Source organism: Mytilus trossulus, chromosome 8 (genome assembly GCF_036588685.1).
Source record: "Mytilus trossulus isolate FHL-02 chromosome 8, PNRI_Mtr1.1.1.hap1, whole genome shotgun sequence".
Classification (NCBI taxonomy): Eukaryota; Metazoa; Mollusca; class Bivalvia; order Mytilida; family Mytilidae; genus Mytilus; species Mytilus trossulus.
This window is the reverse complement of record NC_086380.1, coordinates 62,184,508-62,206,241: the sequence shown is the minus strand read 5'-3', so window position 1 is coordinate 62,206,241 and position 21,734 is coordinate 62,184,508. Positions and strand designations below refer to the sequence as shown.

General features: G+C 31.4%; 1 protein-coding gene across 4 annotated transcripts; it reads left to right on the top strand.

The window, feature by feature from the left end:
* The first annotated feature begins 1,401 nt into the window (after positions 1-1,401).
* LOC134681237 (uncharacterized) lies at positions 1,402-21,734 on the top strand. 4 transcript variants are annotated; one of them, XM_063540758.1, is made up of 2 exons: positions 1,402-1,460; positions 19,278-21,734. In XM_063540758.1, the coding sequence occupies exon 2, from the start codon at positions 19,601-19,603 to the stop codon at positions 21,257-21,259; it is 1,659 nt and encodes a 552-aa protein (XP_063396828.1). In that variant the 5' UTR covers positions 1,402-1,460; positions 19,278-19,600; the 3' UTR covers positions 21,260-21,734. The 4 variants fall into 4 exon arrangements, with proteins under 4 accessions (XP_063396828.1, XP_063396825.1, XP_063396827.1 ...); XM_063540755.1 differs by lacking the exon at positions 1,402-1,460 and adding an exon at positions 4,228-4,354; XM_063540757.1 differs by lacking the exon at positions 1,402-1,460 and adding an exon at positions 10,902-10,990.

The following is a 21,734-nucleotide window of genomic DNA, read 5'->3' as shown; positions in this document are numbered from 1 at the left end:
TTTTGTGGATAAAAAAGTAAGGAATTGTGTCACCGAACTTCTTTTTTAGCTACATGTAAGATTTCACTATCATGGCAGTATGAAATTTTAATTTAAGAGTTATCTCCTCTTAAATGCAAAGTTTATAAATTGATTTTAAAAACACAAATATTTAATATTTATTTAAATATTTTGGATAATAGAATAAATCACTTATTATTCTTCCTACAAATAAACATTTTTACACATAGATAGCAAATCGGTATACAGTGAATCTACCTGAATCAGTTGCACCAAAGTTGCCAAGTTTTATCTGCGTAACTCGTTATAAAAAGTATACTCACACTCAGCGTTTTTTAAATTTTAAAACATCTCCAAAAACGTTACAATTTGATACGTATAGAATTGACTAACCTATAATAGCACAAAGATAGTAGACTATGATCTTATATAGTGACAGGTCCTTTAAGGTTACGATATATTGAGTTTGTATTGGAGCCTTGCACTGTTGAGGTGGAGTTTGTAGAGGTTTTTATTTTTAGGTTGATGAAATCAATGTTTTTTTGCATACATGTCCATCTATTGATTCGTCCTTAAATGAATGTCACTGACCTGACGTAAGATCTTTGAACAGTACAATTTTCACTTTATCAACAATGCTGTAAAGATCTATTGTAGATGGTAAAGAATCTAAACTTGTACATTTTTCAGATTTTTTTCGTTGAAGAATCTAAACTTATACATTTTTTCGTACGTCAAAAGATCTTGAAAATTGTAAAGGGCAATTTTCAACTAAATTTTTAATGGAACAAAAGACATATGATATAAGAAAAAATCTATACAAGCGTATTGCTACTAAATAACACGAATAAACAATTAAACCAATATGTGACATGCTAAACAACATAGCTCTCCTCAAATTAGTATAACAATGATAAGATTTAGAACAGTACAAATGAGAAAAAAGCAAACAATGTTGTTTTAAAACTTATGCAGATATTACATGATATATCTTTTAAAAAAAAAATATCCATTAAATCAATCATTGTGTCTTCGAAGGGTGAAAGTGCAATGATCGATAAAAAATTAACGTTTTGATAGTGGACATTTTTACAACTTTATTGCCACTCATATTTACAGATGACTTACAAACATAATTTGTACGTAATTAGAATATGAATAATGATACTGTTTATAAACATTTTGTTCCCTTACACTTGTATACATATATTTGATTTAAACTTCACATTACTATCATGATTATATGATGTCTTTGCTTTTTATTCTGACGATGGTTATGAGTGACTTGTATATGGAATTTTAATCTATATGAAATCGATTACCAATAGTTATTGGATTTGATATACTTATGTGCTTTAAGTAGGTGATAATGAATGATTATATGACCAATATAATATCCGTCAGATCGAACAAGACAGTATATGATTCACTTCATTGAACAAAATGGTCAGATGTATTAGGTAAGTATTTGTTGAACCTTTCTTAAGGGTAAAATTTACCACTTTCATTTTTTTAAGGACAAGTTGTTCCCTAAATATTAAAAAAAAAATAAGTATAGAAATACTCGTTCGATTCAAGTATTTACATAAATGAATACGAAACTCAAATTATTCAACTGCTTGGGTCCCATATTTAACGTCCATATTTTGACCGAATGTGGCTGAGTACTTTTACAAAAGTTTTCTATATACTGTTGGCAGTAAAAAGACCTCAATGACCTTTGTAGGTAAAGGTCCACGAAATGGATATTTAACCCTCAATACTGTAATGGTCAAGAATGAACCAAATAATCACATAACTTCCTGATACAAATAGCAGCATTATAAACACAGGAGTTATTAGGTCATATGGCAGTAGTTATAAAGTTCCCAATTCAGTTCTTCGATAATTTGACATAACCAAACATACAAGAAGTAGGATTATCAATGTGAGCAAAACTTTTTCTATGAACTGTCGATTTTTTCATAATTTTGTTGCAATTTGCCAGCTGTGGTCTGAAATAATGAAACATCTTGGGGCCTATATTTATCCGGCATACAAAACCATGTTTAACCCACCATTTTTTCTTAAAATACCCTGTACCAAGTCAGGAAAATGGCAGTTGTTATCTTATAGTTCGTTTTTGATTGTGTTGTATTGTCGTTTGGTTTTTGTTGCACTGCAGTGTTTCTGAACGTTGTTTCGTTTTTTTTCCTCTTAAACTTGATGTGTTTCTCTAGGTTAGAGTTTGTAACCCGGATTTGTTTTCTTCTCTCAACCAATGCATGACCTATGAACAGCGGTATACTACTGTAGCCTTTATTTATCGTCTTTTTTCACCAGACGTTACTGAGTACTTAACCATCACACATAGTTGAACATACGTCTCATTTTGAAACAGGTTCTACTGTTGGCAGTAAAAAGACCAAAATGACCTATGTAGGTAAAGGTCCACGAAATGGATATGTTACCCTCAATACTAGTACTGTAATGGTCAAGATATATATATATATATGTGTGTTCTTCATCTATATGATGAATACTGCAAATATATTTTTCATGAATCCAACAAATGAAATATAAAATGCATTTAGATATTGATGTCGAAAACGTAATATTGCAACAAATGCATTTTACCAATTTGCCATTTTTTGTTGTTGTTGCAATTTTCCAGGTATATGTGTTTGTCAAGTGTTCCCCCTAAATAGAGTTAACTAGTTTTCATAAATATAAAAAACAAATTTAAAATGGACCTTATACAAAAAAAGCCTTCAATATTCACTTCTTACAATGTGTTACAATATTTTTTTATTAAACATTTTTGATTGATAAAACATGAATATAGCCTCCAATTTTTTTTACAAATATACGTTGAAAACGAAACAATTGGTACTTTTCATATGTTAATGTACTTTGATAAACAGTTATCTTATTCTTAAAAGTGAAAAATATATAATCAATTTTAAGTATAGGTTTCAAATTTCCTTTCTTTACTTGTACAATTGAGAGTTTAAAAATACATACTCTGATTGAAACCACCCATAATTTAATGTCAACAACTACATAAAAAGACAAAGTACACTTTTGTCGCCTACAAGGATTTTAAAACGAATTCTAACACATTTACAAAAGGCGTTTCTTAACAGAATACATATGTAAGTACATATGTCAATTATTGTGGAAAGTAAAATATCATCTAGATAAACATCTTTAAAGAGAAAATCGAACTTAAGATGACAGCTATCCACTCTCCTATTGCAAACAAGTATCAAACAATTTGACAGGTTTAATTCAGATTATACAAAGGGATTTAAATCGTTAGACTATAAAGAGATTTGTGACGATTCGTATTGTAAGTTTATCGATTCAAACAGTGCATTCAATATTTATATGAAGTACCTCTGAAGATAAAACATCATCTTTCTCGCATCTTACAGCAAGTTAGCCAATATCATACATTATAACATGGCAAAATTAAGGTATATCAATATCTAGCTTGCGTTTCCTATATTGACTGAGATTGTTGTGAATACTGTTACCTGATAGGGTGAAGTCCGTGTTTTCTTTCGGACTATTACCTTGTGATATAGCGCGTTAACAATCCGATTCTACATTTTCATTTTTAGCTTTAAGCAGGATTTATATCGATATTCGATTGAAATATTCCTAATATTTGCCGCTGGGCGTTAAACTTTACGTCATTATGATCCATAATTCGAACAGACACTTTTCATAGCAAACGTTATGATCTAAATGTGAATTCGTGTTAAAACGGTTATTTCTGTTCTCGTAAACTATGTACTCTATTGGACATGACTGTGTATACACATATGCATCTTGTATATCGATAAACAACAGACAGCATACAGCTGAAATTATTTGTTTACGTGGGGTTAGCTTGGACTATTTTTTCTTGACCTGACAGAGACTCGATGCAATAAGTAATACGTCCCACATACCTCCTTTAGAGCAGTAACGAAACGCTTCTAAAAATTAATGTATTCAGATACAAACAAAACCAAACAATGCAGATTATATCCTCAAAGAATATCTATTGATATACGGTAAGTATATCACACGGGACAAAACCTTACAATAAATTGCAATGCGTTTTATTCTTTAAAAATTTATCCAAATTCAATTAATTTCCTTATACAATGTGTCAGACTAATGATAAAGTGTATAACTTATTGAACGGTTATTTCTTAAGGTGATCAATAGACTTAAAGTCAATTTTAACATGAACGTATGGGATTATAGGTGGGATATCTACAATATAAACATATACACGATAAACATTAGTGTTGATTTACTAGACAATACTGGTGTAAGGAGGTTTAACTCAACGATCAAGTAAAGTTCACGGAAGAATTAGGTAAGGTGATAAACAAAATAGACATTTTCTTTTTAAATATTTAAAAACGCTTTGTGTTATTTTATTTATATTTTTTTATTAAGGTTTTGTTTTGTAATTTACGATTGACATTCTACATTTTCTGTTAAACAGTTTAAATGACGCTTTATATTATAGTTTTTGATTTTTAATTAACGATTTACGATCAAAGTTTTAAGATTAAGTTCACGGTAGAATTAGGTAAGTTCATAAACAAAACATATATTTTCTTATTAAATATTTAAAGGACACTTTATAAATATTTTTCGTTATTTATGAAGTTGTTGTTTTGTAATTCAAAATTTACGATCATTGATGTTATTGGGATCAATATTATTGACTTGTTTGTATAATCTTACGTAAATTAAAATGATTAATTATGATCGTGTTATACGAGTTATACAAGATTGTCTTTGATATAAAAAGTAAAATCTCAAAAATACTGAACTCCGAGAAAAATTCAAAACGGAAAGTCCTTAATCAAATCTAATAGGGTCTGATGTGGTTAACAGAATTAAATTAAGTGTAACGAACATAAAATTTATAAATCAGGGAAAGTGGATACAAAATAGACAAGAATGAATTGTTATAATATAAAGAAATGCAAATTACTGGGGAAAAGTCAAAACTCTTAAAAGATAGCAAATAATCTTTAAAAAAAAATCGTTCACCAGAAGTATATTCATGCTTCCGATATATGTGAAATATTTCTAGAAATATTTTGTTATGATATTTTTATCGTTCAAAAACTACCGCTTCTATACCCTTGACTATAACAGACATACATCTGTCTGCTAAATGAGGCCAAAAAGATTTAAACTTTGGGGGGAATTTCCATGGTGTCGATAATTCCTTATTAATGAGGTTGTAAGTTGGCTTTACATAATGGACCAAAAATAATGAACAGTGAAAAAATGGCCAATAAAGTTGGAGATTGAAGTAATGATAATCCTCATCGCCCCCAAGTCCCCCTCCGGCTCACACCTAAATAAAAATCAGACCCTGATAAAGGTTAATTGTGGGTTTTATAATATGCATTCTTAAACAATATGTGTGCGTACTAAATGCAATAAAAAAAGATTCACTTGGTCAATGCATCTAGTTTTTGGTTTGGTTTTTATTACTAACGATAGTACATTCACATGTTTTTCTGTATTTCTATACTTTATAATATGTAGTTCCTTAAAAAGTTGAGAGATTTCAGATATTATGATTTCAAACGGTGTCCAAGCAATTCTTTTTTTTTGGACCATTTCGAAATAAAGGAATATCCTGGCGTTTCCGTTCTAAAGATTTATATTGCATTATCAGAGCTACGTAAGACTTGGTCACAAGCTTTGTTTTGACATGATAATCTGCGAAATGTATAGAGTAGTCGCGCTTATCAACTTCCTGTTAATCGAATCAAATCAAGTAATAAAGATAAAGAGGATCAGCACCTATAAAACAAAGGATAACATGTAAACACAAATAATAAACAGTACACCTGTTTACACAATGCGTGGTTGAAATCAGGAATATATCTGCATGTTGTTTAAGTCATGTGCAACAAATCCGATATAATTTGTATGCAGATACTTTATAGAAATAGTAGATACAATATAAATCAATTAACACATTGAATGGTATACAATTTCAATTCGTGATCAATACATCATCTTTATTTATAAGTTGTACAATTAATGCGGATTTTCTTGATGCACATTCAAATACCTTTACTAGGTTACTAGACTTAGTTTAAATGAATGCATGTAAATACATCGTGTGGGTATGTTAAATTAGAAAGTAATTGACAGAGGAATATTTTAAAAGCTTCACATTTATTTAAAAGTTTCATGAGGCTAAAACCTTTAACACTTTAATGTTTTTAAATCAACATGTAATCCCTTTAATTATATCTTTGAAATAAGTTCAAACACTTAAAACTGTAGCTGACAGATGAAAAAAAGTTAATATTCTTTTTGACGTTCCTTTCCTTTTAAACACTCAGTATTTACGAGTTTGTTCTTTCCTTGCTATTTCGTGTCATCTAGGTTTATATTCTTAAATGCCTATATGAAAAAATATATCAATATTTTATTATATCAAATTATTATTTTAAGATAATGGAAGAGAAGTATGTGCCGTTAAAGTTAATAAATAAATATTTGAAACAAATAAATAAAACGAATAGTTTTTGTATTGCAATCTTCATCTGAATGTTTCACGTATGCGTCTACACAAATTAAAAGTTTAAGTCTAAATGAGAAATGTAAGACAATTCATGGCGTCAAACAAATTTATGTCAACAGAACAATATGATAAAAACAAGGGGTTAGGTGTCAACACACAAACATGTTTAACACCGCCACAGGCTTTATATATTTTCAAAGTCTGGTGCCTGTGATTCAGTGTTTGTCGTTGGTTCATACCTGTAAAATATGTTTTTTTCGTAAATTGAACTGTTATGAATAAATTAAGCCGCTGGTTTTTTCGTTTGAATTATTTTTCGTGATAACATGGTATGGGGTTTTCTCTCGGTAAAAGACCCCGAACGTCGGCCTATAATTGCTCATATCCAAGTCAAATGAACTTTTGCGGATATTTGTTTCCTTGGCAATAATATCGCATCTCCTTATTTTTATATTGAAAGCTACATGTTTCCAAATGTTTAATCTTCGTTGAATCAATAAACCAGGTATTAACTACTAGTATTCATTGACAAGTAAAATTATTATTTCGCAAACTAAAACATAAGAACACGATATGCAACAGCGTTAGTTCAATATTCTATAGAATCGATGCGATCAAAATCAAGTCTCAGTTCTAGAACAAACATTTAGCTTCGAAATATATGTATAAATTAATTCGTTTCTTAAAGTTTTCTTACGAGAATTATGTTTATCCAAATACTTTCCAAAAGGAGGAAATTGTACTTCTTCAACGATCAAGTAAATATATAAGAATAAAAAAATATGGTACCGGTATGACTGCCAATGATACAACAGTCCATCAGAGACTTAACACACGTAGGTGTAAGTAATTGTAGTTCAGCATAGAGTATTTGAAATAAGGAGCAAAACCGTATATTGACTAGTAGGCTATAGGCGGACTCCGATATTTTGAAATATAAATAATTCAATCGAGACCAGATGTCTCCACCAAACAATAAACAAACAACAAATGTGACAGACAGTGACCAACAACAACATCTGAATAACAATTAAGCTCCTGTCTTGGTTCAGGCACATACAGAAATTGTTCCCTTTTTTTCGGACCCTTCGATAAAATAGAATTGATACGTGAACCTGCTCCATAATTTATAATCAATAATTGGCAGTGAAAAACGTATAAATTATAGACATGGTAGTCGTTAGTGTTTAACACGGGAAAAGGTATTGAACATAAGATATATCAAATCGGTCATGTTAACAGGGAATCAATAATTATTGGAGAAGTTCTGTTTTCAATTAGTCTTGTTTTTTAAATTGCGTTTGTCATCTAATTTATTTAGTTTTATTGAGTGGTTATTGAGAAGGGAATTTACTGGTTTACAGGATAAAGATAACACAAAACTTATAATCTTACCGTACAAGGTGAAATTCTCACATGTTTTAATTCTAAATTATAAGTTAATTGTTTTTGAGGTGAAATATTGATTACCAATTTAATTTCTCTGATATTTCAAAGTGCTTTTAGTACGTAAAAGATAAGAAAATGTCACTTCAATGATGAGCAATAATCATGCTGGATAGTCGCTTATTAAAGGCCTCGAACATTAAATAATATGGAACAATTCAAAGTAGAAAACCAACGGTCTGATCTATAACAAAACAATCAACGAAAAAAATATTTGATAGACAGCGACTAATGACAGCCAATTAATATTACAGAGTCCTGTAAAGTAACAGACACATAAAGTTTTGTGTGGGATTTGTAATATGCTTTTTTAAATGATATGTTTGTGTACTAAATGTAATGGAGAAAGACTTACTTGGTAAACGCATGTAGTGTTTTGGGGGTTTTACGATAGGCTGAATTTCCATGTTTCTTTTGTATATTCATACGTTACATGTACTTCTTCAAGAAGCTGAGAGTTTTCAGAAATAGTGAACCCGCACACATGGATGGGATATGCTTGTGTTTCCGTTCTAAACATTTTGGTCGCACTTTTCTTAACTTATTATATGAACTACATGAGACATGGTATCAGCTCTGTTATGGCATGGTATACTGCAAAACGTATTGAAAGATAAGTCGTTTACCAACTTCCTGTTACTCGAGTCCCCGTTAACAGTCCAAATGATATAATTGCATCGAGTTTTGAGATTAAACCAAATCAATTTAACAAGATAAAGAGGATAAGCACCTATAAAACAAAGGATAACATATAAACATCAATAATAAACATTACACCTGCTTACGCACTGCGTGTTTCAAATCAGACCTATATCTGCATGTTGTTTTTAAGTCATGTGCAACAAATCCGATATCGTTTGTATGTAGATACTTTATAGAAATAGTAGATACAATATAAATCAATTAACACATTGAATGGTATACAATTTCAATTCGTGATCAATATATCATCTTTATTTATAAGTTGTACAATTAATGTGGATTTTCTTGTTGCATATCCAAATACCTTTACTAGGTTACTAGACTTAGTTTAAATGAATGCATGTAAATACATCGTGTGGGTATGTCAAATTAGAAAGTAATTGACAGTTTGTTTAGAGGAATATTTTAAAAGCTTCACAATTATCTAAATGCTCGGTGAGGCTTAAACCTTAAACACTTTAATGGTTTTAAGTCAATATATAATCCTTTTAATTATCTCTTTGAAATTAGTTCAAACACTTTGAAACCGTATCTGACATGTACAGAAGAAAAAAAGGGTTAATGTTCATTTTTGTCGTTCTTATCCTTTTAACAGTTAGTGTTAACCTTTAACTATGGAATATTTATGAGTTTGTACTATTCATGCTACTTTGTGTCATTTAGGTTTATATTCCTATCAGTTAAATGCCTATAAGAAAAAAGATAAATATATATGTTTATCAAGTTATTATTTTAAAATAATGGAAGAGAAAGATGTGGCTTTAAAGTTTATGACTACAAATTTGAAAGAATAATAATTTGAACAACAAGTGGTTTTTTAATTCAGTCTTCATACGAATGACACGGATGTCGTTCACACGAATTAAAAGTTTTAGTCTAAATTAAAAATGTAAGACAATTTATGTCAGCAGAACAATATGATACCAAGAATGTGTCCTCAGTACACGAATGCCCCACTCGCACTATCATTTTCTATGTTCATTGGACCGTGAAATTGGAGTAAAATCTCTAATTTGGCATTAAAATTAGAAAGATAATATCATAGGGAACATGTGTACCAAGTTTGAAGTCGATTGGACTTCAATTTCATCAAAAACTATCTTGACCAAAAACTTTAACATGAAGCGGGACAGGCGGACGAACGGACACACAGACCAGAAAACATAATGCCCCTCTACTATCGTAGGTGGGGCATAAAAACAAGGGGTGGGGTGTTAAGTGTTAACAAACATGTTAATATTTCCAAAGTGTGATGCTGTTATTCAGTGTTTGTCGTTAGTTCATGCCTGTCTTTCTTAATTGAACTGTTATTAATAAAGCCGCTGGTTTTCTCGTTTGGATTATTTTTCGTGATATAATAGTATGCGTTTTCACTTGGTAAAAGACATTTGGTCGACCTATAATTTCTCATATCCAAGTCATTTGAACTTTTAGATTCATTTTTCATACGATTAGCTGTATGTTTCTAAATGTTGAATCTTCATTGAATCAATACACAAGGTATTATCTATTCATTGACAAGTAAAATAATTATTCCGCAAACTGAAACATAAGAACACGGTATCCATCAGCGTTAGTTTAATATTCTATAGAATCTATGCGATCAAAATAAAAATCTAAGTTTGTGATTTTATTTTATCAGGGATCATTTCGGATTTTATAGCACTGTGAATGAATATAGATGCATCAAGAATTAATGACTCGCTTTACGGGTGATTCATACCATATCAGCGATCTTGTCCTCTCAAAGAATATGGTGCCTACATGTTCTGAGTTCGCACTTAGGGTTCTTTAATATCAATGTTTAGCTGATAAAAAGGAAAATTTGGTGGATAAAATCCCAATACATTGTTTTCAATCGAGAAAATCAACGACAGGATTTATGCAATAAACAAACAACAAATACGACAGACAGTGACCAACAACAGTTACTGAATAACAGTTAAGCTTCTGATTTGGTACAGGCAACTACAGAATTTATTTCTGTTTTATTTTCGGGACCTTTAATAAATGACAATTAAAACTTGAACTTGAACCATTGATAATTTAAAATCAATAAATAGCAGTGATAAACATTGAAGTCATTAGTGTTTAACACGGGAAAAGTATTGAATATAAGATATATAAAATCGGTCATTTTAGCATGGAATCGATAATTATTGGAGAAGTTCTATTTTCAATCATTCTAGTAATATGAATTGTGTATATCGTCTAATTTATTTTATTTTATTGAGTGGTTATTGAGAAGGGGATTTACAGGATAAAGATAAAACATAACTCGAAATCTTACCGTACAAGGTAAAAGTCTCACATGTTTTAATTTTAGATTATTAGTTTATTGTTTTTGAGGTGAAATATTGATTACCAATTTAATTTCTCTGACATTTCAAAGTGCTTTAAGTACGTAGAAGATAAAAGTTTTCTTAATGATGAGTAAAAATCAGGCTGTAAATTCAGCTATTAAAGGCCCCGGTATGAAACAATTCCAAGTAGAAAACCAACGGTCTTATTTATAACAAAACACTCAACGAAATAGAAACATGATAGACAGCGACCAATGACAATCACTTAATAACAGGGTCCTGTAAAGTAACAGACACATATAGAAAGTGGTGGGTGAACGTATGTAGGGGCACCCAGCCACTTACCGGGCATAGTGATACTATAATATAACATGATAACGAAGTCGAAAATTTAGTCTTGTCAGATCGACACAAAGCTAGACAACAACAAATGGAAGTTGTTAACGACCTTGACTGGCTAAACAGCCCTTGCACGATCAGCTAGACAAAAACAACTAATAAGACACAAATAAGTACTGATCTGATATCACTTCCACTAAATGAAAGCTGGTTCAAAGCAATTGCGATTTATAAATAAATTAGGGTTTGCCAAGACTGAAGTATCAATCAGTACACATCCAACGGAGCAAGTGTAGAAATTAGAAGAGATGTAACCTAAATCACTTGAATTTGTATATTCACTAGATGATATGAATTCGACGAAAAATATAGAGGCGAATGATACCAAAGGGGCATTCAAACGCACAAAAATAAACTGACATAGCCATGAAACCTTATTCCAAATTGGACATATTATACTTAAGGATTTTTTTAAGGTAACAACTTAAATTTGGCGACATATCTTAAAATTACAAGTTCGCATTAAAGGCATTGTTAATGATTTTGTTTGCAGTAAAAAAAAAATCAAAGTCTATTAAGTAGAAATATTTTCCTCTAAGAAAACTTGGTTTATTGGTTCTGAACTTTCAGGAACTATGAATACTGTTTGCTCGATGCATACCCTATGTACCGATCCCCAGTCAGAAGCCATTTATTGAATGATTGTTGTCTGTTACTGTCTGCAATGTTGATTTATCTTTAATCATGCTGTTAGTTTTCTCTTTTGAAGTGATTCATATTTTGATTTGCCTGTGCCATTTATAACTGACCATACAGTTACGTTTTACACCCCACACCCCAACATTTGATTGAATCAATTGAAGTCTTACTACACAATTTTTTTTATTGCAACATCTGTGTTAAATTATAATGCCGTTATTTACATATACTCAATTTTGTAAATTGCTTCTATTATTTCGTATTGTAACATACAATTAGAGGTTTTTAAGGGCAATTATCATAAAGTTTGTATACTGTTACTTTAAATTCCTTCCTAAGTTAAAGTAGGTATATGGTCTAATCTAGTTTTTGTTAAAATTCTAGATTGACCTGATAAGGCAATGTTGAACTATAATTCATATGCATATTAACCGGATTACGGATTATTGTTTAAGATGGATTAGGTTACTTCGGATTATCATATAGCAGAATATGATATAAGGTAAAAAAAAAAAAGAATGTAGTCCATGTACTTTAATCTCATTTAAATTAGTATAAATGAGTAGACGTTTTTTACATTGTAATTGAACAATTAAACGATTAAGATTCGTAAACGTATATAATTTCAATTTTAAATCGTATGGGTTACTTTTGCCTGTGTTACATTGAAAATACTGTACAGTAAGTTATTTTATTTAATTTCTTCTAAATTTCAATTCAGTACAGATTTCCCTATAACATATCTTTTTCTCTTTGCAATGTATCGTTAAAACTGATATATAATATGTATCAGACTTTTTATGAAATATTTGCTACTGGACGATTGTCATTCATATTTGGTTTGAATTCATATTAAGGAAACGACCATTTAATTTTAAGGGGGTGGTGGTATGTTTTTTTCCTAAAAAAAATATATTCTGATCCCCAATATGATTAAAAAATAATGTGGTCAAGGAGAAGACAAAATACAATCTAAATCCAGATTTTCCACATATCTGATAATGTTAAATTCTGGAGAATAATTTGATTGGTAGTGTCGAAAAAACTGCGAAAAAATATGGTTCCGACAAAAAAGAACATTACTACTCCCCCCTCTTTGCGAAGTATTTTCCTAATAATGTTACATTGGTTTGTCATTATGATTTATAATTATATTAGTTGACCTACATGAGCATATCTTTTATATCTAAAAATATCATATCTTTCATTTCTTTACTGTAGTCACAAATTTAAACCTTAAATTTCTTGTATATATAATTAACATACATTTTTAGATAACCTTAACAAATTCACAAGAATTCATTTGTTAGCAAAACAAACTGTTGTCTTTTCTTAATCCTATTTAAACACGAAAGGAAACATGCGGTTAGTGGCGTATGTAATTCGGGAATTACAAGAATTTGCTGTTAAAAATGCAAATCATTTAGCCTTTTTTTACGGAAAAGAAAAGATTAAGTGAATCCATGGACAAAGTTAAATAGATCGAAAAAAAAAAATAAACACCCCATTAACTAAATGAGCTTACGAGAAATGGATATTGACTAACACAGCGAGAAAATCCCGCAACTGGAGGTGCCCAAGATTTTAGAAAATGTCCTGATGCTAATATCTTGAATATTTCCTCTAGGAACTGTAGCAAAATTGTCCCATCAATACCATGACTTATACCACGTTTAAGGTTATCATTTAAAATACAAATGTTAAACACCGTACCGTTATTGCATTATTTGTTTCAAAATAACCAAACGGTCTTCAAATATATAATGTGTTTTAATCATTTTTAAGTACGGCCTTAAGAATTTGAAGTTGTATAGTGGTGAAGTTAATGTTTCCAGTTATTCATACTTATCGATATACTTAGATATTCCATTAGACAGATTAAATTTCATTTTTAGTGAGATAACATATACAAGGTATTTATTGGTCAATTATGAACGAAATGCAAATTGAACCGTCTATACATTTAAGAACTTTTTAGTGACACCCGGATTAATACTGTTCTTCATTGATTGTTTCCACGTTTCATTATTGTATCGAATTAAGCAAACGACTACAATAAGCATTCACTTTTTTTTTCTTTAGTGCATATACATTTAGGACAAAACTTCAATGGTCACTTAACATTCAGGTACAACTCAATTCAACATAGCTATTCAAAAGCTATCTACTGAGCTACTTTGGCTTTTTAAAAAGATAATTATACGTACAATGTATGGAGTATGCATAGGCACTTGAATGAATATTACATTAATCCGAACCCGTTTCATTTATTCATTTGGTATTTTTTTTTCTTTAGTGGATACTTTTAGCACAAAACTTAACATAGTCATTCAAAAGCTATATACAGAGTTTCTTCAATTGGCTTTTAAAAAATTATTAATAATGTGTTTTAAATCTTCAACTACTCGTGTCCATTGTAATGTCAAACTTTTTCTACTAGTACGAAACTATCTATGTAACGGTTCAATTTTGTACTTAACTTCTTCATATAGAAAAATAAAACACTTGAAGTGTATTTGCTGATTTATACTTTTTGCTGGATACAATTGTAGATAATGTTTCATTGTATTTTGAAAACTTTGGTCGATGATTTGAAACAGTCTTTTAATTTTGTTGAGTAGATGAAGTATTTATCTTTGAAAATGTATTTAAATTTCATTGTGTCTGAAATGTTTATAAAAATTTGGTATATGGATTTCTGACTTTTTAAGTCAATTCTAAAAGAAGATTAGAACAACTTTCAAAAGCACGTTTTACCGTGTTTATCTTGGGTTAGTAAATATAATTGATTTTTTTCTATTATAATTTTTTTAAAGTGTATTATGTTTCTGAAGTTAAATTTTATATTTAATTATTTCAGACGTTAATGAACTATTTACTAAATATGGACTTTTCAGATGGATAATACTAATGATTCTATAATGAAATTCGTTTTGTTTCTTTTTGATTGTTGTGTATAATTTAAACATAAACGTGTTGGCTTTTTAAAACGAAGTTTAGAACTACGGAAGTTAGCAGAGGTTTTTTTTTCGACGTAGTCGGTATAGTTCCGGTTTGTGCCCTTTGAACTTAAGGACGCTTAACTATGGCAACAGAAAACGCAGGCTCAAAAATCCTTTCAGTGATTGGACAAAATGCTGTTATGATGGGGGATTTGGTTGTGTTTGAAAAAAACGTCTCGAAAATTATATCGTGATGGAAAGCAAGTGAAAAACTTAAAATATTTGAACTACATCTTACAAAGATTTTATATTTTTATCAAAATAATTGTTACTCCAATAGCTCTTTGCATCCATGACAGCTGTTTATTCGGGACAATTATATAATTTATAAAGTAAATTTTGTTGTACGAACGTACATTAAGTTTAGAACGCACTTACGCATATGAGATTTCCGCGGGGTTTTGGTGAATGTAAACAGAAAGATACGAGGACTGAGAATACTGAACACAAACAGAGAAATGATAGTTTTAAACATATACTCAAATTTAAATACGTCGGGTAGTTCTTGTTTAACGTGTTATGGTTTTTACTTTTCGTATCTATTTATATAAAAATTTGAAGATTGATGAATATTTGTTAAACGTGCAGTGGCAAATACTTCATACATGGTCAGACGGAGAACAATTTAATATAAAATGCATTAAGTATAGGTTCTAAAAATTGAATAGTCGGGAAATATAAAAGATTGCTACAGTCACTTGAATATCAGGGGTTTGTTGGATAAGGGTTTTACTGTCATACAGCAAGCTACCCACAGTCCGACTAAAGCGTTGTTGTTTTCTACTCCCTGGTCGGGTTGTTGTCTCTTTTACACATTCCCCATTTTCATTCTCAATTTTATTGTAGGGATAATGTAAGCGTTTACGAGCGTGGCAGTTTCTTCCTTCTCGAATTCAACGTCCCCATTCCAGCCTTGAACGTGACAACGTACATAAACATCAAGCACAGCAACAAAAAAACACGTTGCACGGTACACATAAGCTTGAGTAACATGCCTTTAATTTAATTAATTTTCCTATTTTATTGCTTATTTTGTTTAACGTTCTATCTACGAAGTTCACAATAACAAGGTTTTTTAATAAATATGTCGATTTTGACTATGTTGACTCTAAGGTTTAAATAACAAAGGAAAAGTGATCACACCTTCGCTCCAGATTTTTTTTTGTCGATCGCATTTAATCTGACCATACTACACTGTTTCGGCACGCAAAGCAATTAGATAAATAATTATGTTTTATTTTTGTTATAAGTAAATGTAAATATGACCTAACATTGAACTTCCTTGAATATTCTATGGCATAGTTGATCAATTAAAAGGTCAACTGACAGTAATTGTTTCCTTTCTGTGGTTCAATGAATGTTTATGTTCCAGACCATATGAGTATTTGGACCGTACGGTCCGAACCGTATACGTATACTCATACGGTCCGACCATACGCGTACGGTCGGACCGTATGAGTATACGCGTACGGTCCAGTACGAGCTGACCATACATGTTATTTGATCATATGGGTATCATTGAAACAATCATTATTTCTAGTTTTACAAATTGTTATTGATAATTTATTACCATTAGAAAGATAAAATTAACAACCGAACAATTGAAATTAGGTATTTGTAAAATTTTTAGCATTTTCATGTATGCAGTTCAGTCATGTTCTTTTGCATTTGCTTTTTTTGGTAAGGTTGCTAAATATTCTAAAACGCTTTAAGTTTACTACCGATATCTTCAATTCATAATGCAATCAATGTATTACTGATCGCCATGCTTAATACAAGAGATTAACATATTTAATTAGCGTGAATTAAAAAAATATTTAAAATATAAAGTGTTTGTTTCAATTACAATTGAACTTTTTTATATTAATTTGATAGTTAAGTTATGTTGATCTGCTATATGCATATGCATCTAATAAACTTGACCAACTTTTTGATATAAGTCAGACCGTACGCGTACGGTCCGACCGTATGAGTATTTTGAAAAAGGACGCATACGGTCCAGACCGTACGCGTACGGTCCAAATACTCATACGGTCTGGAACATTTATATATCGGTCATAGTTCAAAGAGAATTAATTTTGCATGTTCTTTTCCACTTCAATCTATGAATTGCAATTCCTAGGATTCTAATTAGTTTAACTATTTGGGGATTTCTTCAACCTCAAAGTATTTCACTATTAGTTTTTTTCTCTATACGATTTGCAAAGAATGTTGCTTAATTAGACAGGTTCCCTGTCCTTTGTCTGTATTTCTCGTCGACAGATACTCGTATATTAAAAGGGGGAAGTCAGATAATGTGCCTATTTTGATTTCATCATTGCCGTTTGTATTTATTGTTTTGTTTTGTTGAAGGGTTGCACATTGATAATGTCATCTTATGGTATGAAAGTCTTTGTTTTTTCTGTATTTTATTGCGAATTACCGTGATACAAGTTGTTCTAGAATATGTGAAATTCAACAACCATTCAGTGTATTCCTGCATTTTCAAAAAGAGTGGGAATATTGTTAGCGTCAAACAAGGATAAAAGTTTTATTTTTATTAGTTATGCCATACTCTAGCATCAAATGGAGTTCTTAGGTATCAATACAATTTTTTTGCAATATATCTTTCGGAAAAGATTTGACTTGAACAATATAAAATTGTGAATGGATATGGGGAATGTGTCAAAGAATATGCATGTATATGACTTTTGAAAAAAGTCATGTCTTTGATTGAACAAGTGTATTTTTGTATGCATATGGTCCCTTTAAGTGGTACACAATTACCTTATTAATAATTCAAAGACCACTATCATCATGCTTACGTAATGTATGTCTTAAGAATAATCACTTTAATCCAATACACAAAACAATAAAACAATAAACAACCGTCTGTCAATACAAACCCATCTGATAATATATCCCTTTGTCTTTATTCATTCTGACAATGTCTAGTCATTTATAATTCATCTCGACCATTCAGTAGTTAAATGGATGGCGGATGAGGCTAAAGGTCTGATTTGTTCTATACAGATACCGAGGGTTCTATTGTTTCAGAATATCGCGTTGAAATATCAATGTTACATTGAGGTGTTAACTAGGCCATATTTTGTTGAATTTTTATATTTTTATATTTTGACTTTGGAATGCATTGATATATTATTTAATCTTTTATTTGTTTATTTGAATTACATATTGTGGTGCCTTTTTATACTGTTCAGTTTTGATATTTGAACAGACTTATATAACTTGTTTGACTATTTCTGTTTCATTCCAATTGTTTTATTATTATTTATAAGTATATATGAAATAAAACGACTTCCTCTGTAAACCAAGATTATGCCAACAAATCAAAATACATAGTACATGTAGTTGTTGGTTAGTTACTAGACAGTGTAAACGGAGGTCAAATGCCACAGCATTGAAACCCAGCAATTTAACCCGAATTTTGAAAATACTGTTCAACTCGAGGGAGAAACCAAAATTTAAACGCTAACAGTACATTCAAAAGAGGCGACGACATCATCATCATCATGCGTTAATTCTTGACTTCATGGCCGATTGGAAAAGTATATTGCCTAGAGTCTTTCAACAACCATGTTTGTACATTTGCGCGACTGTTGTCTTTGTCACAACTAGACATAGTTGACTTGAGAATAAGAAGACAACTTTCAACCAGAGACCAAATGATCTAGAGGTTAACAACTATAGGCCACCGTAGGCCCTCAACAAAGAGCTAAATCTGTACCTCGTAGTAAGCTATAACAGGCCCCCAAATCACAAATGTTAAAATAACAAGAGAACAATTACGGCCTGACTTATGTACATAAAAATAAACGATAACCAAAAATAAAATACAGCAACAAATGGCAACCACTGAATACAGACTCCAGGTTTTGACAGGAAACAGAACGTGGCCAGTTTAACTAGTTTGAACTGCTCCCCCCTCCAAAAAAAAAAAAAAAACACGGACAAGAGATATTTTTCCTTTCATTTTTTGTAAAGGTATTCTATGGATTTGGATAACTACGGGTTATGAATTTATTTATTTTTATATATCAACTACGAAATACGGATTTCAAAAGTTGAATGACTTCGCACTGCACGTAATTGATATATGACTAGAATACCCACTCCACATGTACATATATACATATAGTGTTAACTGTTATTGAATAAATATTGCATACAGATAAGACCTAAGTTCTTCATTATCCTTACTTAAAGAAGTTATGTCTACAATAATGTATTATTCTTTTACAGGTTGAGATCAGATTTAGATAAAGAAAGTCAAAAATGATTTTTGGCTTCATTATGGATTTTAAAGTACGGACAAGTATATGTCATCGCTTCACGTGACCTTTGTATACACTTCAGCCTTTCAGAAACAAAAACAAAAGATCGGAAGATAACGTAAAGTAATTGTGGAAAGAAAGATTTAAAACCCTGTAATCACGTGACAACTAATTATAAAGATATCAAAAAATGATTTTTTAAATTGATAAAAATACGACATTGTTGTGAAATATAATTACAGAAAAACAAAGACGGAATAGAAAGAATGTGACGACACGAAACACAATACAATGAACGGTGTCAATACGGCGAGATTACCGCTGATTGGAGAGGGGTTTCACATCGGTGGAGTAAGAACTGATCGTGAACCACCCTCTCGAAGCTGGGCAAGGATTAGGACGTGTTTGATTGATAATCCGAAAGATGAGGAATTCAGCAGACGACAGGAATTCTGGAGCTATCAAAATAGAAACCGAGGTGTTGTGAAATCATTATTGAAAAAGTTACCAAACGTTCCATTCAGGATTAAAAAAAAGAAAATGCGACAAAAGGATATTGAAACGGAAAGGGATAGAATTCGTCAAACTATTTCAAAACTTCCAAATATATCAAATACGGAAAAAATGATGGAACAGGATTCTCCCGGGAGAAGTACAAGACCTCGCCCGCTTGGAACGTCTAAATATTCAGACTTTAATTTTAGATCGAGTGAAATGAATAGAGCAAATTTGAAGGAAATAACGAGGAAGACAGACAAAAACAATAATTCAAAGGATAGTGATTTTGTTCCAAATAGTAGTCGTCTTCCGCTGATAGACGATCGACCAACAAAGACTAGTCCGGTCAAAGGAAATTCAAAACTAGACGAGCATTCTAAAAAGGTGTCATTTTCTATGAACGATTTAAGTACAGAGATCGACAACAGATGTTCGACGGCGGCGTCTCGTTCGAGTACGGTATCGGAAACGGCTATAGAAAATTATGGACATACTAGTCATGGTATAGCCGACATGCCGCGAACAGTGATGGATGTCGTTCCGGGAAACGACGACTCCGAAAATTTAAATAACTCCAAAAAGAAATCGAACAACTCGATCCCCACCGTGTCCAATAATCATAAACACTGGTTTCAGAGAGTCGTTGGTGATAAAGAATTGATTGCCTCGAATGATTATGAAAATTTTGCTCGAACCGCTCGCCCGTTAACTGATCGACTTTCGGACGACCAACCTACGAATAGTAAAATTCCACCGGAAAAACAGTATTCGAGATCAGGATGGAATGTGCATTCGCAGCCGTTTTTCTCTAATTATAGTGGGACGGACAGGCATGACAATAGAACATCAAGATTGAGTTCTACAAAAGTTGGAGCGAGGTCAGTTGAATCTAGGTTAAATGATCAGAATTATGTCAAAAATAATGAAACTGAAAAACTTAAAAGATTTGAAAGAACATATCAAGCTCAATCGCTAACTCAATCAAGAATTGCCGAAAGGTTAACTCAGGGTAAATCACCGGACAGATACGATAAATCTCCGGAAAGGAACAGTAGATTATCGGACAGAACGTCGCCTGCCCAAACACAAACTCCTAACCGACTTGCCGATAGACTTGCTTTAAGTCGTTCACCCGAAAGAATGAGTCAGGGTCAAGGTCTCAATAGAAGCACACCACAAAGACAAAATAAGCTCGTTAGTATGGAACACCAGTTTAATGACATTGGCCAGTCTTCACCATTTTCACCTTCTCCACGATATATGGGAGAGTATAAACTGACTAAATCGCCACCTCCCGTCTCCCCGGGACGATATTTCCCTATCTTTCCATCTAATGGATCACCGATGAGAAAAATTGGAGGTGTAGGCAAGAATAAATTTCAAAGGACAAATTCAAAACAAGAGCCAATAGTGTTACCGTTACAAGAATCAGAAGGCTATATGATTTCATAGGAACATGAAATTGAAGACAAAGCTATATTATTTCATGAGGAACATGGGACGGTGGATTATTTGTTTAAATAGCAGTTTTACATGATTTCATAGGAACTTACGACTACGGATTATTTCTTTATACTGCAGTTGAACTATTATTCCGATTGAATTTCAGAAATTAATCCGTCAATCTTTTTCTTTTACTTTCACAGAAATCACTTTAAATGAGAGAGTGAACGGGTTTGAAATAATACAGAGCAATGGGCCGAAATAGGTAAATTATAGGAAAAATTAGCCAAAAAAGAAAGAGTAGAGAATAAAATACTTACACTTTATAAATACTGGGATACAGACCTTCATTATATATCATGGCTCAATTCTATTGGTTGACGCATCTTTTGTTGTCCCACAGCTGTCCAATGTTTTAAAGTGAATCGGAAGCACTGAAATTAAGCACAGTTTCCTCAAACACACGATTTATCACTATTATTAT